The sequence below is a fragment of the Mesoplodon densirostris genome, chromosome 2 (genome assembly GCF_025265405.1).
Source record: "Mesoplodon densirostris isolate mMesDen1 chromosome 2, mMesDen1 primary haplotype, whole genome shotgun sequence".
NCBI lineage: Eukaryota > Metazoa > Chordata > Mammalia > Artiodactyla > Ziphiidae > Mesoplodon > Mesoplodon densirostris.
Window position 1 is genome coordinate 5,476,880 of NC_082662.1, and position 16,214 is coordinate 5,493,093.

The 16,214-nt window shown below is 56.1% G+C and overlaps 1 protein-coding gene across 1 annotated transcript in view; it reads left to right on the top strand.

Annotated features, from left to right (window-relative positions):
- CAMTA1 (calmodulin binding transcription activator 1) overlaps window positions 1–16,214 on the top strand; it is an 899,418-nt gene that overhangs the window by 625,323 nt on the left and 257,881 nt on the right. Inside the window, exon 7 of the mRNA XM_060088900.1 lies at window positions 12,855–12,926. Within this exon, the coding sequence (XP_059944883.1) occupies window positions 12,855–12,926 (72 nt within the window). The remainder of the gene's footprint in view (window positions 1–12,854; window positions 12,927–16,214) is intronic.

A 16,214-nucleotide genomic window follows, 5' to 3' on the forward strand; every position in this document is an offset into this window, starting at 1 on the left:
AGGGGAAACTGCTGTGATCCCAGGGATGGGCACAGGTGAGATGGCATCCTTGTGGAATAGCATCCTGAGACCGCAGAAGGAGGGCGTCTCCGGGGAAACCGGGGGAGCCTCTGTTTATTGAAGCCTCTGTGCCGCTTGCTGCAAACACATTGTCATCTGATCCTCATTTAGTCCAGCAAGCCTGCAGGATTGGGGTCATTGTCCATCTGCCTTGTGTTAACCAGGATGTTGAGATTCAAAGTCACCAAGTCCATCCCACCTCCCTCCTGGAGTCATTGTGCTCTATCTCCAGATGTGCAGGAGTCACACCCAGATCTGGATCCAACACCCAAGCCCCCCCTCCAGGCACCAGGGTCCTCCACCCAAGAAGGAGGAGGGTCAGATCAGAGACTTGAGGCTCAGGGAGACTCAGTGACACAGCCAAGGTTCAGAGGCTGCTAAATCCCACCAGGGCGGGTGGGGAGCGCGGCTTGTGCTCGGGCACCGGGAGACACCGAGAGCGCAGATGTCTTCAGCACGTTTGTCGCTAGGGGTCAGGGCGTGGCTGAGCTCACCCCGCTTGGTACTTCAGTCAGCTTCCTGAGAACCGGACTCCCTGCCCATCCTGGCATCTCTCTTCGGCCGGAACTGGCCATTGGCGTGATTCCATTTGTGTGTGTTTCTGACTCGGCCCCTGGATCAGGTTTCTGATGTGGGAAGCGCCTTTCACAGGTGGGCTCTGCCCTCTGTCTTTTGTGGGGATGTTTTGTGAACTTGAGAAAAAATCGGGAAAAGGCCAATTCCCTCTGTCCAGCCCACTAATTCTGCATGCTCAGGCCCAAATTAACCTTGGCAAGGCTTTGAGAGGAGAGAGTAATTCTAACCTTAAAAATCTGCTGATTAAAGCTGGTTTCAGGAATTCGATTCCACTTACTGTCTTGGCATGGAGCCCAGCCTTGCATTAACATAGCCACAGACCCGGTCCTGGAGTTTCCCTCCAGCTTCTTAAGAAACACAACCCCATCGCCTGCTTTACGCAAGAATTCCTCGCCTGGGCTCCCTGGCTGCGAGCGGCTGTGTGTGTAGAAGGGGAGCCTGGGTACCTGGATGGTGTCATGGGTGCCTGGATGGGGCGGTGCTGGGAGCTGGGTTCTAGCAGGTTCTGGAGCGAAGCAATAATTACAGCCAGAAATGCCAGCCGCACGTGTGCTGAGCAGGGCAGCGGTCAGAGGGCCGGCTGAGTCCTGGGCAGCTCTTGCCCTCTGTGCCATCCGGAATGGCCTCTGGGGGCTTTGGGGTGTCCTCCCTTCTGGAAACAGGGGACCGAGGCACGGAGGACGAGAAGGCAAGGCCAGCTACCTGGGAATGTGCACTGAAAGCTCCTAGCACCAAGGACACAGCCCCTGGCCCCCTCAGAGGCTCAATGTCCCCTGTCCAATTAGTAACCACTTAGGCTAAAATGTGCAAGTCCTGTTACGATGTGTCAGCCTAAACAGGCCGATTGACAAAGGGAACACCAGCCAGACCAAGAGATACTTGTGGGAGTTCGTTTTTCTCATCAGAGTCCTCGGTGCAGGGGGGCCCAGCGAAAAATGAAGGGGCTCTGAAACCGCTGGTGGAAACAAGGCGGGAGGGAGAGGGGCGGGACAGAACGGAGGAGGGAGGCCACAACCAGTATAAACCACTTTCAAGATCAGGTCCAGCCACTTGGCAGGGTTCCAGGAAACAGGTCTCTGCAATGCACTTTGATGAGAGAAAGGAAATTTCACTTTATTTATTATTTACATCCAGTACTCTTAGCAAGTATTTGAGATATAAACAGCCTAGACACATTGAAACAGGTTAAAGGACAGTAACCTCAGAGTGGGGGAGGTAACCGAATCAGAAGTTGGAGAGAGAGAGAGAGAGAGGAAGGGAGAGAGAGAGAGAGAAAGAGGAGTTCCTCCTGCTGCTGGCAGGACGGCTGATGCTGAGCTGAGCTGCCTGCTGCACCCCGTGAGGAGAGAGGGTGAATGAACACCCTAGTGGGGGCCCCTGGGAACCAGGTGCCGGGAGGGATTTCTGAGACACGGAAATGCCCCGGGCAGCAGGTTCCCCAGAGCAGTTTGGCAAGTGCTGGGGATAGAGAGAGAGAGAGGAGACCACATAGACCCGGCTGAGGGTCCCCAGAGGGCAGGCAAGTGGACAGGTGAGGGCGGCCACGTACCTGTACTGGACCCCAGCAGAGGCTCCTTCCCGGGGTCACGGAGCCGAACCGCTGGGAACAGCCGCTGGGAGACACCACGGAGGGTTAAACCCGCTGCCCGTCCGTCCTGCTCTGATCTGCTGCTTGAGATTCGTGACTGGGATCAACTCCCTCCCTAAATCTAAATCTAACTCAATTTCTAGCTATTATTCCATTCTTTGCCCACTAGTTTATTAATCCTGGAGTCCCCAAAAACAATAAAGCTGAAGCTCCAAGGGATTTTATTTATATCTTTAAACATGATTTTTATGCCTTTTTATTTAAAAATCCAGTTAACTTCTATCGCACCCCACACTCGTGTCGTGGTCAGGCTGCAGTGGCCCTATTTGCACGCGCCCCTCCTGCAGACGCCCAGACACCCCCGTAGGGAGGGGGCCCAGGTGAGCAGAGGCAGGTGGGGGTGCCGGGGGTGCCGGCAGTGAGGGGGCTTCCCAGAGCTCACACTGTCCCCTGGACCCTTACCTCTGCCTCTCATTTCTTCCTCACGTTCCTTTATAGCTACTGAAAGGGCCTGTGCTATACAGATGGTCTAGAACTTTCCATGGAGTTATTGGGGGAGGCTCCAGCATGAGAACTGAGTGCCTCTCTCCAAGATCCACCCCCCTTGTTTCTCACCGCTCCCCACCCAAACCAGGGGCCAGGAAGAAATGAGGTGGTGGACCCTAAACCACTGCACCCCCATTGGGGGTGGGGTCAGGGGCAGTGCCTCCTGCTTCCATCCTTCCCTTGGGCCACAGCCCCCCTGTCCTCCCCCCAACAGAGCCCCTACCTAGAGGGTCTCCGTGGCCCTTTCTGCTTGCCCAAGGTGCCACCCCCTACCCCCAGGTGCCCCTCCTCTGAGCTCCTACCAATGCAGGTGCCTGGGGGAGGGGGTCTCGCCTGTCTCCAGGGACTAGGGACCCACGGGTGCTTCCTGAAGGACAACGGGGTGGGGTCACACGTGTCCCAGGCCTGCCAGGCACTGCCCTGGTCTCCTGGCTGTGTCCCCGGCACGTTGCCCATCTGGGAGGGGTGGACGTTTGCTACTCCTAGTCCCTCCAGCTCTGAGGACACATCCCTGTGACCTTGGGCAAGGTGTTGACATCTCTGAACCCCCGCTCCCGCATCTGCAGACAGGGGTTCAGGCTCTGGGAGACGCCGTTGAAGGAGGCCAGGTCAATGATGATCTAATATTCCAGATCTCTCCTGTCACCCAACCCCGAAGGCCGAAGCAGACTGCAATCCACTTAGCTCAAACTCATTTTAAAGCAATTCACTATTTAACAAGTTCTGAGGCCCAGTGCTTTCACAGGCAGCATGCGAATTGAATCATTTGGTCTAATCTTAGATTAATACGAACAAAATCCTCCAGCGAGGACAGTCCTGGGAGCAGCCCAGGAATCCATCCCTTTGTCTTTGATGAAGGCAGGCCCTGCAGAAGGCCTGACCCTCGGCCATTGGCGTGGATGCCTGAGTGACGCCATCTGGGTGGCATGCCAGGGCAGAGGGAACGAGGGCTTTGAGCCAGGCAAGGGTGGGTTTGAGTCCTCCTCTGCCTCTTGCTACCACATGACTTTGGACAGACTACTACCCTGTTCAGCCTTGGCCTTCCCCGTGGATGCTCTGAGCAGGACGAATGCAGACAAAAGGCAAGAGGAACTCCATGTCACCGCCCCCCTCCCAACCGTGTCCCTGCATGAGGTCTGCTCAGGACCTTCCAGGATCTCCGGCTCTCAGGTGTCTGGGAAGCAGAGCTGCTTGGACCTACTCCTGCCCCCTTGGCAGCAGCTGCCACTGGTTTGGGGAGATCTGGAAGGTGCTGGAGGGTTTTTACTTCCCCCTGCCCTTTGGAGAGCTCCTGCTTCTACAGGGCATGTCAGAACTTTGGCAGCAAGGACCCGTGTTTTACCCCAGCCTGCAGCTCTGCCCGCTCAGGTGCCGTCCTGCCCCACTGAGGGTCCCAGGGCTGGGATCACAGCCCAAATAGGTGAGGGCCCCTCCCTGGTGTTGTCACCCCTAATCCGGAAGAGAGAGGCTTTGTTGCTTCTTGGGTCGCAGCCGAAACGATGGGACTCTTGCTGCCGGCCACATAGAGACAGCCCAACGGTCGTGGGAGGGAAGAAACACAAGGAAGACACACAGAAATGAGAGATAGAGACAGAGAGGGGGACAGGGGGTGGGAGGGAGGCAGGGAAACCTGTGGGATCAGATCTGAGTTCTAGCCACGCTCCTGCACTTGTTCCTTGAATTCGCATAGTCCTCCCAGGAAATCTGCTTTAACATGCAGGGTCCAGGCTGGTGGGAAGGAAAAGCCATGAAAATCAAGCACCTTTGCTTCCATTGCAAAGTCATCTGCTGCCACTTGTCAACGTGTCTGATCGGGAATTTGATAGAACCGTCTGTGTTGTCCCACTCGGAGGATTTGGATAGGGAAGATGGCAAAGCTGGGAAGGAGCTGACATCCTTGCCCAGGCCGATTCCTCTGCTCAAGATCCCTTTCGAGTCCACCTGGCCTGGTCTTGTCCATGTGGCCAACTCCAGCTCACCCTTTTGGACCCATCACAGATGTCATTTCCTCTTAGGTGACTTTGGCAACCTTCAGTATGAAAAGGGGGGTCCTTCCCTTTCTGGGGGCTCCATCACACCCTCTCCTGGGGCACCTTGCACTTATCCTCGGGGCTGTTTTGATCTGGTTTTGTTTGTTTGCTTGGCTGTCTCTCAACCACCAGATTGGGGGTCCTGGAGGCAAGGGCTCAAGCCAGGCACAGAGCAGACAGTCATGACATGTGGTTGACACACCCTCCTCTTGCATGTAAGCCAAGGCCCAGCCCACCCCCAGGTGCCCTTTCTGGGAGAGTGTGGCTGTCGCCCCATCTGGCCCCAGCACTGGAATCTTTACCTGCCCTGCCTGGAATATTCTGAGTAAACGGCTCCTGCCCCGTCGTCACTGCAGAGCAGGATTAAATCATCATCCCGGTGGATTTTGCCTTCCCTTCTATTATCTCTTTCTCTTCTGTCACCTTTATGCCATGACACATCTTAAAATCTATTCATCTTTGTCGTGTGTGCATTAGATTCAAGTGTGTGAGATCAACGAGGCACCTTAAAAATCTATTTTCACTCTGACTGCCTTGTGCAGACAGTCACTGATCCAGGGGGAGAGAGGTGAGGCCCCTGGGGGACCCGGGGCCAGGCCACTGAGGGAGAGTGCGGGCCACCGCCACGAGCCTAACCCAACTCTTGGGCCCCCCGGCCGGTGGCCTGGCTGCTGGGGGGCTGGTGCAGGACATTGGCAGAGGAACTAGTAGATGGACCCTCATAAGGAGGGTTAGGGATGGAGATTCGCTGTAAGCGTCCTAGCATCGGTGTCGAACCTGAAGCGACCGTAGAGGCCTGCCTGGTCCAGTCTCTTTGCCTCATGGCTGGGGAGACTGAGACCCAGAGGGGATTTGTGACTGACCAGCTCCCCAGCTGGCAGTTGACCACACTGACAAGAGAGATGGCGACTGCTTCCCACTGTGGGGACCAGGCAGATCCCTGGACCAGCCTAAGCTGCCACCCACCTGCCCCTTCTCCAAAACCCCCCGCACCCGTGGCAATCCAAGATGGCACCCGCCCCCCTCACCTCCTCGCATCCAAGTCCCCTCCATGGCGGACGCCCCCACCCGTGAAGCAGTCTTGCAGAGGTCCTGCCTCATTGCTTCTCAACACTGCCCTCATCCCGTCCTTCTGCAGAACTCTCCCTCTTCCCCTCTCCAGCCTGACCTGACAGGGCGTCAGACCCTTGGCGCCCTCTCAGCCATCAGCACACACGTTGGCCCCAGCACCAACCATTGACCCCTGCTACACTCACTCTAGCCTCGGGGAAGCAGGTGTTATCCCTGCATTCAAGGAGGTTCTGGTTGGGGAGATAGGGTGGGGCGGAGCCGGGGAGCGAGGTTTTCTGAGCCCAGGGGCTCGGGGATACACTCACGGACCGATTCAAGCAGTTACCGGCCTCCAAACATTCCAACTCCCCAAAGTGGAGCCGCCACCCTGCAGTCCCAACCTCCACTTCTTCCCCCAATCCCTAGCTTCCCCAAATCTTGGGTCCTGGGGTCTCAGCTTCCAAGAGGCCCAGCTGAACATCCCTGAACCGGGCCCCACTGTTGTTCTCCGATAGAACCTTCCGTGACGATGGGTTTTTCTGAGCCATCCAACATGATGGCCGCTCCTTCCATGTGGTAGGAGAGCACTTGAAATGAGCCTAGTGCAACCGAGGAAGTGGAGTTTCTATTTTATTTCCTTCTATGTAATGGGAATCGGAATTGAAATTTGAACAGCCTCATGTGACTCCTGGTTGCCACACCCTCCTCTAGAGAGGCCTGTCATGCGGGGCTAGGGATGTGCATTCCCCCAGTCCACTGAGGAAGATGCTGGCCTCATGTTTCCCCAGAGAAGGAGGGAGACAGCAAGGCTTGGCTTTGGGGGTTCCCTGTCTCCTGTCGGAGGGGGCCCCCAAAACAGAATGAAAAGGTCTTCCCCAGAGAAGAAATTTCATAGGCTTTATCATGGCCATGGGGATGTAAAGCAGCTTCACATCTCCAATCCTGCACTACCTGCTTTCAGCTGCCCTTACTTTATCTCACTGAATTCCGCTTGGTTAATAAAATGAAGGCACTGGACAGGGAGAGGAAGCCTTGATTTCACTGAGCACCTGTTACATGCCAGGAAGTCCTCCAGGCCAAGCACAGTGCCCGAGTGTCTGCTCGTCTCACATTTAGGTGATACACGTCACACTCAGGCCAGAAAACAAACATCCACAACTAAGTCTAGTTCGAAAGACAACCAGGTCCTCTGAGAGCTGTCTGTAGACGATGAGGGGAAAGATACTGTGTTCAATACTCACTCTTAAGTGTATTTATTAAACGTACAGTCTATTATTTTCTATGCACTTGGGCCTTTGCTGCTCCCTCCTGGCCCGGCGTCGATATTCACATCGTATGGAAATCAACCAAAGTTCATTGAACACCTGCTACATGGAAATCACCGCAGGGAATTTTACAAAGGACCATACAATTCACATTCCTCCCAATCTGACGGGTCAGGGTTAGCAACCTATGGCCCACGGGCTGGAGCCAACCCAGCACCTATTTTTGTATGGCCCGTGAGCTAAGAATGGTCTCCACATTTTTTTTAAAGGTTGGGGAAAAAAAATCAAAAGAAGAATGATATTCATGACAGGTGAAAATTACGCAAAGTTCAATTTACAATGTCCATAAATTAAGTTTGGGGACACATTCATTACCTGTCGTCAAAGCTGCTTTTGCCCCACAAGGCAGAGCTGAGCAGCTACAGCAGAGACCATCTAACTCATGAGGCCGAGAACATCTACCATATGGCCCTTTGCCGAAAGTCTGCCAGCCCCTGCGATAGGTGAGCTAATGGTGACAGAGATGGTGGCTATGATACCCCAAGGCAGAGCACCTCCCGTGCTGCCCCCTGACCCCAAATGGGTCATTTCCAGGGGCTCCTCCCACTGGCCGGCTCAGGAGAGGCTCCCTGGAGGAGGGAGGCTCTGAGATGGACTCGGGCAGGGTAGGGTTTGCACAGGAGAGGATGAAACCCATCCTGGGGGGTGGGACAGTACGAGGGAAAGCCTGGAAGTGGGGACAGCAAGTCAGCCATTTTCTAGAGCAGAAGCCGAGAGTGGAGGGGACAATGGGAGGGCTGAGCTCACGCCAGAGAGAGACAGAAAGACAGAGATGGAGAAGCAGCTTCATCTCTCGGAGCCATTGAGAGCTGGAGCTAAAGGGGACCCACCCTCCAGTCCCAATCCCCCACCCATAAAGCTGCGCTCACCACCTGAGATGCTCCCTTCTTGGCCCACCGAGACCATCGGGTATCAAGCCCTAATGGACCTTCTGGCCCCCAGGGGACCTCTGGCAGCTGAGTCTGTTGGGGAAAAGTCCCTCTGAGGAGGTTTGAGGCTGATGCTTTCTTCAGAAACGTCCCTTTCTGAAGCATATATTTTGAACTGAAGGGAGCTCTTGTTTGCTATTGGTTTCCCCTGTAATTTTATCTTTCCTCTTTATTTAAGGAAAAAAAGCCCCGTAGACTCATACAAGCAATTTTGAGTATTTAAGAAAAAAATTCTTCCTTGCTCCACTGTCATGTTCAAGGGAAGATGTCAGACCTTCATTTCCCAATAGAACCAATTTGAACGTTGCTTTCACCTACAGGGTGACGTTCTTCTGGGTTTCCTATAAACAGCTGGTTGCTTTCTCTTTTTCTTTCTTTGTTTTATGTGATACACATAAACAAGGGGCCCAGGGTGTGCTTTCCCATACACACCTCCACACGCGTGTGTATCCACCCGCTTACACACACACACACGCAGCTGCATCCGCCAGCCCCAGGATGTGACTCTCCCTCCCAGCATATCACGGCCCCCAAATTCAAAGCTCAACCCAGGGACCCCCCAAGGGACCCCCAGAGCCTGATCCAAAAGCACCAGGAGTTTGTACAACACAGATGACTACAGACAAAGTTGATTGCTTTCTTGATTAGTGGTTAAAGGGAATGGATTTGATACGCTGCGTCGTGAGATAGTGTGCAATTAATCCCCGATTGGCTTGGTGATGACACTGTCTTGAGGACTGGAAATGGGCAGAAGTGGTCCAGCGTGAGGGCAGTGGTGACGATGGGAACTGGCCAGAGAGCCTGGGAGCAGGACAGGACCATGGGTGGTTTGGGGTTGTGAGGTACGTGGGCACACGGTGAGGCGGCCCAGCACGCCACGTGCCTGCTGCTCGGAGCATCTGCAAGTTCAGCCTCCCCTGCTCTGTCCACCTGAGCCAGCAGGCATGGCTCTGTGCTGCAGAACCCAGCCTGAGTGGATGGACCCCACTCTGGGCCTCTCCATGTGACTCCAATGCCGTCCCTGTGTGGAGGATGTGGAGATCACTGTGGCCAGCCCAGATCCAGCACCAGCTCTCAGAAACGTACTGCTTTCTGTGTGTCTCCCCTTGGGGGCCTTACGAGCTCCTCAGAAATCTGAAATCAGCCCCTCCTGGCCAGCCTGCTGCACCCCCAGGGCTTCCTGTGCGTGGGACCACTGTGTACCTGGGTACCTGTCTGCACAGCCAGGAGCTGGGCATCACCCTTACCTCTGCCAATGTTTCCATTTCTCTGCTGCTGCCGCCTCTGCTCCCAGCATGCCTCCTGGACTCAGGACTGGACCTGGTGCCCCGCTCTCCCCGACCCTGGTCCCTGGCCCCACGGCTGCCACAGTGAGCTTCGGAATGCAGGTGTTCCTTTGTTCCCAGCCGCCCCAGGGTGAAGCCAATGTCCTTGCTGTAGTCCCTGTGGCCTCTTGTGATCTGACCCGCTTTGTCTCCCCAGAACTTGCCTCTCGCCACGCCCCCAGGCAGTGGACACTCCAGTCCATCCCAATGTCCTTACAGGTCCTCAAGCCCAGCCCACTGTGTCTCACCTCCTGTCCCCACGTGCATTCCCTAAAGCTGGAAATACCCTTTTTCACTCTCCCCTTTCAGCCGTGCTCCCCTGAAAGCCCCCGTAGCTTCCCCTGAACCCTCTCTCACCTGCTGTCCTGGGCAGCCCAGCACAGGCATCAGCTCTCGACCCTCACAACCACCCAGAAGACAGAAAAAGGACGGTGCCCGTTTTGCAGCCGGACAGGACAAGGGCCCTCCCAGCTGGTGAACAGCAGGTCTCCCACTTCCAGCAGGATCCCCCGCTCAGAAATCCTCCCTTGCTGACTCTAGCTCACCGAGACTGGGTGCCAGAAGCTTCCTTCCAGACAAGGGAACCCGGCTACCCAACACCTGTCAGTTTTCCCTGAAACTGAAGCTCAACCCTTTAAGCACTAAACGTGGAGCCATTTTCCAGGATGGTTTTCTAGTCTTGTTTTAGAAAGACTTGAGCCTTCAGAGTTCCCCAGGCAGAAGTTAAACATATGCTGTCTCTGGATCCTTCCCTGTACCAGGCTGTAGAGAGTGGTGTCCTGAGGGTACTGGGTGGGGGCAGTGTGGGCCCCCTTCATTCAAAGGTCCTGCCTGCCAGGGAACACAGATGGACAAGTGAGCCACGGGGTGACCAGCGCGCTAGGCCAGGCAGCGTGGGAAGGGTCCAGTGCCCTCGGGCTTCTTGCATACCTGGGGCTACCTGGGGCCCACTCTCATCAGGGGTACCTCTCTCCCACCTTCCTAAGATTGTGGATCTCATCTGTGGAGACCAGAGACATCGGATCACCAGGGTGTTTACAGTAAATATCTAAAAATAGACTAACAAGTTCTGAGTGAGGCCCCGAGGGTTCCTCTAATTAAAATGCATGAGCCTTGATGCAGAAACAGCGATTTTTCTTTTTAACATCATTCTGTTTATTGGATGGTTCTGGGGTGGGGAGGGTGCCTGAGAGAGGGGTGCTGGGGCGTCTTGGGGGAGAACGGGCTGTGCTTTCTTCCTGGGCTCTCACAGGAGGGACACGCAGTAGGTGTTCGGTAAAGTCTCGGTGACTCCTTAGTACGAGGTTCAAGGTTGCCGCAGCCCAACACCGATAGATACGCGTTGGATGAAGGGGGAGATGGTGCTGCAAATCAAGCGTGTTCTTTTCAAGTTCAAGAACAAGCGGTAGAGAGAGAAAGAGACAGGTGAAGCAGGGCATTCACGGCAAACTCTCGAGAGGGATGAGCGGTGAGAAAGAGCAGATGGGAAGCCTTAACTTCAAAGAGAGCGAGAGAATTCCTCTCTCAACAGTTTGTCTCCCTCCATCAGGCTCACTGCATGAGTGAAAGCGAGGAGACTGCCCATGAGAACACCCAAATTACAAAGGAAAAGGGCTGATGTAAGTTGCGGGTGGGTTGCTCGTCTGTTGCAACCAAACACTCACAGAAAATGTCCAAACACGAGTCTCCTTTGGCAAGAAGGAATGGCTATCAGTTGTTTTTTTTTTTTTTTTAAGAAAGAAACACACAGTTTATTGAAAACCAGAAAAGTCAGGAAAGAATATTGCCTTCTTAATAATAAATACATTTCGTGGGCAAGAATTGCAAGGGAGCCGTTTAAATTAATTTCTGCTTTGTTTGTTTGGTTTGTACAGGGCTTAAGTCCCAGCTGACAGCAATCTGTAAAGGTTCTAACATATTGGAAATCTGATTTTCTTGCAGCCAGAATCCCACAGTCCAAAATGATTTCTCTTTCAACTCTGTTAATCAGACAGGCAAGGCTCAAATGGACTCCTAGTCAAACCAAATTGCACTTGGTCTTTTTGGGAGTGTGAAAAATATCTGATGAAAGCTGTAAAGGCAGAGCTGCTGGCCATTTCTCTCTGCAGAATTGGTGTCGGTGTTGGGGGACTACAGTGAGAGGGGAAGGGAAGACCTTGCGCATCCTTCATCCTCTGAGGCTCTGTGGTCCTGCCTTCTCTTTCTGCCCCACCCCTTCTGGAACGTGTGCTTTGGGAAGCTAGGGGAACTCCGAGGAAAATAGAAGGAGCTCATTCTAGTTTGGAATTGGAGGCTCCAAAAGAAAAGGCCAAGGGCTTCCCTGGTGGCGCAGTGGTTGAGAGTCCGCCTGCCAAGGCAGGGGACACGGGTTCGTGCCCCGGTCCGGGAAGATCCCACATGCCGCGGAGCGGCTGGGCCCGTGAGCCATGGCCGCTGAGCCTGCGCATCCGGAGCCTGTGCTCCGCAACGGGAGAGGCCACAACAGGGAGAGGCCCGCATATCGCAAAAACAAAGAAAAGGCCAAATCTCCTCCCACTCAGACTCTGAGCGTTCAGTTTCAGGAAGGACACTTAGCCCCTTTTTCTCACCCCTGCCGGCACGCAAGCCCCCACAGTGCCCAGCATACGGTGTGCTCCCCTGACTTGTCCCACCGGTCAGCTCCACCTTCCTGGATCTAAGTGACAAGCTCCATGAGAGCTGTCCCTCCTCATGTCCCCTCTACATGCTGTTCCTGAACTTAAATCCTCACCCACCTTCTTCTCCAAGCTGGCTCTAGCTGGTTTCTAAGACCAAATCCATCTGTAAAAGATGCAGGTTTATACTTGGAACAAACACAAATGTGACTAGAAAACTAAATAAAACCCAGCTAGTCGGGGTGTGCACAAAGGGCCCCAAGCTCTGGAAGTCAGTCCTAGGAAGTGCTGCTCCTCCCTGGCCCACCAGCCTTGGAGCTCCTACCAGCCAGGGCTGCCAGGGACGGCTCTCCTTGGCTGGGAAAGGTCTGGAGTGTGTGTGTGCTTGAATCAATTCCGTCCGTCCCCATACACCAAGGGGTCTTCACCCAGGTTCTATGCATGAACGTCAGGGTAAACCCCAGCCCCTCAAATGATAGGCAAAATGTATACATATGTGCATTCCTGTGGCCCCTGGCTTTTCTGGGTTCCCGCGTGCCCCCATGGCCCTCACAAGGGTGAGCACCCCAGCTGTCCATCCATGTTTGCCCACTGGTGTTTCCCAGCTGTGCTTCCTAGGTGTGTCCCAGACCTTGGCCTTGGTCCTGGAGCCGGCTGTGGAGGCGCCCGCGCCTCGGTCTCCCGGGGGTGGTGGCAGCGTCCGCGGCCCTCTCTTGCCCCTCCTCTGTTGCGCCGTCTTCCTCCCTCCCTTCCCTCTTTCCAACTGAACTCTCGTTTCTCCTCTCTCCCTAGTGCTTGTACGGCTGCTATGTCCACTCCTCCATCATCCCCACCTTCCACCGGAGGTGTTACTGGCTCCTTCAGGTACGTGGCTGGGACTGGATTCTTCTTCCGTCTCCGGCGCTGGGGACGGGGCTGCGGAGGGAGCTGAGTGGGGTGGGGCTCCTGCGTGCGGCGGTCCCAGGCCCAGGCGCCCTGGCCAGCTTTCCTAGAGATGTCGGCGTGTGGCGCTGAGGCCAGCTTCGGGGCCGGCCCGGTGTGATGTCAGAGGCCAGCAAGGGGAGGAAGCCTGGTGGGGGGGCGTCCTTGTCCGCCGCATGAGGATAACGTCCCGCCAGCTGCTTCCAGGGTGCCTCAGTTTCCTCTGATTGAGGACAGGAAAAAGGCTGGGTGGGCAACCTGCCCCTGACTGAGAAAAGCCTTTGCACGGAAAACCGCAGGTGGGTTAGTCGTCAGCACATGTGGAAAATCAGCTCCCAGAGTCATGCCAGTTGTAGCTGGATAGATTGGGATGGTTGTTGGGAGAGCAGGAGCTCCTGGCTCAGAGGGAAGGAGCTCTGTAATCGATTTGTGATGTCTGCTGTGGAGCAGGATGGAGAAAGGGGTGGAGAAGCCACCCAGTCGCCAAAGCTCCAAGGGAGGCCTGGCTCCCAGATCTCTGTCCATGGTGCTGGTGCACAGCCCCGAGGCCGCCCAGCCCAGAGCCGACTGGTTGTGTTGGTGGTCGTCTTGCTTGTGGAAGGTGTTGCTGTGAGTGGGAAGGTCTGAGGGGTCTGCCCAGCGAGCCTGGACCTGGGTCCTTTCCGAAGCTCGACCTCTGATTTGCAGCTGCGCTCTGTAGAACACATCCCCGGGGGGTCCCGGCAGCATCACCCCAACTTCTTCCTACGGCCTCTGCCCAGGAATTGCTGCCTCTGGCCTTTTCCCCCAGAGGTCTCACTTCCTGCATCCACGTTAGCCTGGGCCCCGGGGGTCTGGGGATCTCCGTGACCTGGGAGACGCGGTTGGGAGGGGTCCAGCAGATGGGAAAGCAAGCCCCCCGCCAATGCTCATGGCGCGTGTTCTGAGAGAAGAGAGCTGCACATGCCATGGAGTGCAGAAGGGCCACTGGTCCCGGGGAAGGTGGCCTGGAAGGTGTCTGCTGGGCACAGGGCTGCCTCAGTGGCCCACCTAGACCAGGCCCTCTGTCCATCAACTCGTCCTCATCTCCCCTAGCCAACCCCCCGCCCCCACCGCCATACACTTCCGTTCCCCTTATTCCCCAGAAATAACTGTCTGTGGTTCAACGAGTTCATTGACGGGCGGCACCTGAGACCGTCAGACGAGGTGCTGATGTGCAGACACGGCTTCCCCAACACCTTGCCCGTTACAGTCTCCTGGGTCTGTCCCCCTCAGAGGTTGGTGTGGAACACCTGCCTTTCTACCTGCTCAGCCCTGCGTCCTTGTGAAGGGGACCTTCTGTGTAATCCTGGGAGGCTGCTTTCCAGGTCTTGTTAACAAGAATGGACCCGAGGCATTTTGCCATTTGGTGAAGGGTCTTCTCCGTGGCTGCAGGGGGCGGGAGTGGGCTCCTCCTTGCCAGCAGAGATCTGGTGCTGTTAGAACATGTCCCTGTGTCTCCAGGGTCACGCTCTGGCTGCCAGAGAAACGCCTTCACCTCAAGCAGCCCTTGTGAGCTCCTTCCTTCCTGGGCCTCCATCCCCCCAGGTCCCACGTGGGTGTTTTCAGCTTCTGGGCCCCATCAGAGCACCTCTTTGCTGTGCTCTCTCTGCCCAGCCTGGCTGCTGCCCTCCTGAGGGAGCCACACCCCCGGGGCCAGCTTCCTGCCAGCTCGGCCCTCCGGCAGCCCCAGCTGTCTGCTCTCCAAGGCTGCTTCCTCTCTCTCCTCCAGACCCCTCTCCCGCCCCCACGCCTGCATTCCCTCAGGCTCCTGTGGCTTTCAGTAGATCTCCTTCCCCGGACTCAGACGCCACCGGGACGCCTTGGAGTCTGAGCCGATTGCTCCCCAAACTGGATTCCACTCACTCAGGCCCCTTGAGCCAGGTCCCTCTTAGCCTGGGCTGCCCTTGCCTTGTTTCTGGGGCCACGCAAGGAGTGGGGGGCCGCTGCTCCTGTGCCCCAGCCCTCCCCTCCCTGGTGCTCCGATCCTGGCCACTGCGTGCTGGAGACATACCTGGGGTGACTCGTGTGCGTCTGGGTTTGTTACCTTCCAGCTGGCGGGGAACCCGAGTCTCCCCAAAGGCCAGGATCACAGATCTGGTTTCTCCAGGGCTAATCTGAGTCTTTATCTTCTCTCCGGGTCCCTGGGAAGTTGTCTCTCCACCCCCGCCTCTGCGTCCCCGAGTTTCTGTGAGCAGGTGACAAAGTGGTAAGGTACACAGGCGTGGGGGTGGTGGTGGGTGGCTCCTGCTTCCGGGTCAGCTCTGGGCAGGAGGAGGTTAAGGAGAAAAGTCAAGGCAATTAGCGCATCGCAAGTCCCGCCCGGAAGCCTGGAGCTCCAGGGCCAGCCGCCTTCTCTGGGCAATTTGTTCTGATGCTAATTACAACACCGGGATAAGACGGCGTGGCCAGGTTTAATTTCTCTGATATTAAATAGGCAAGAAGCCATGAGACACGGGCCCAGGTGGAAATTGGCCCAAGTTTGTCTCTGACACCAATTACCAAGAAAAAGGCTTGGGGTGGGAGTGGAAGTGTCAGGGCACTGTGACGGGGTGAGAGCCGAGGAAGAGGCAACTCGGGTGCCAACCGGCCAACAAGGAAGCCAGCGTGTCCCCTAAGCGTGACACGTTGCTGACCAAGGGCGCACTGGGTGGCCACGCCCCTCACAGCCCACCGCCCAGGCTAGTGGGCTGGCGGGGACAGGGGGAGCCCCCTGAAAGGAAGGGGGCTGGGAGGAGGAGAGGGAGGGAGGGAGGGGGGGAGGGCTTCTGGTTAAAGGAGAGTTTCTTCTGGGAACAGCCCCAGCGGAGCGGAGCGGCCATCTCCTTCCTCTGTAATCCCAAGGCCACTTAGCACAGCAGGGACCCTGCCCACACAGACCTGGCTTTCCTCTCCAACCACACTGTAAGCTCCCCAAGGGAGCCACCTGCCTCCCTCCGTCTCCCCTGAGGGCCCAGCACAGAGCCTCAGCCAGATCGGTAGGGGCCGGCACCCCCCTGCCCCGCCCCTGCTGCACAGGACAGGGGAGGGGCCAGCTTCGGAGTAACCTGACTGTGCGGGTAGGTGCCACCTCCCTCTCTTTCTCTCTCTATCTCGCCAATAAATCTTTTATCCGGATGTGAGCCGGCAGACACTGCGGGACCAGAGCCTTCCCCTAGGGTGGAGGGACTGAAGCCCGTTCAGCCCATGGCACCTAAGGTCATTGCCGTGCCC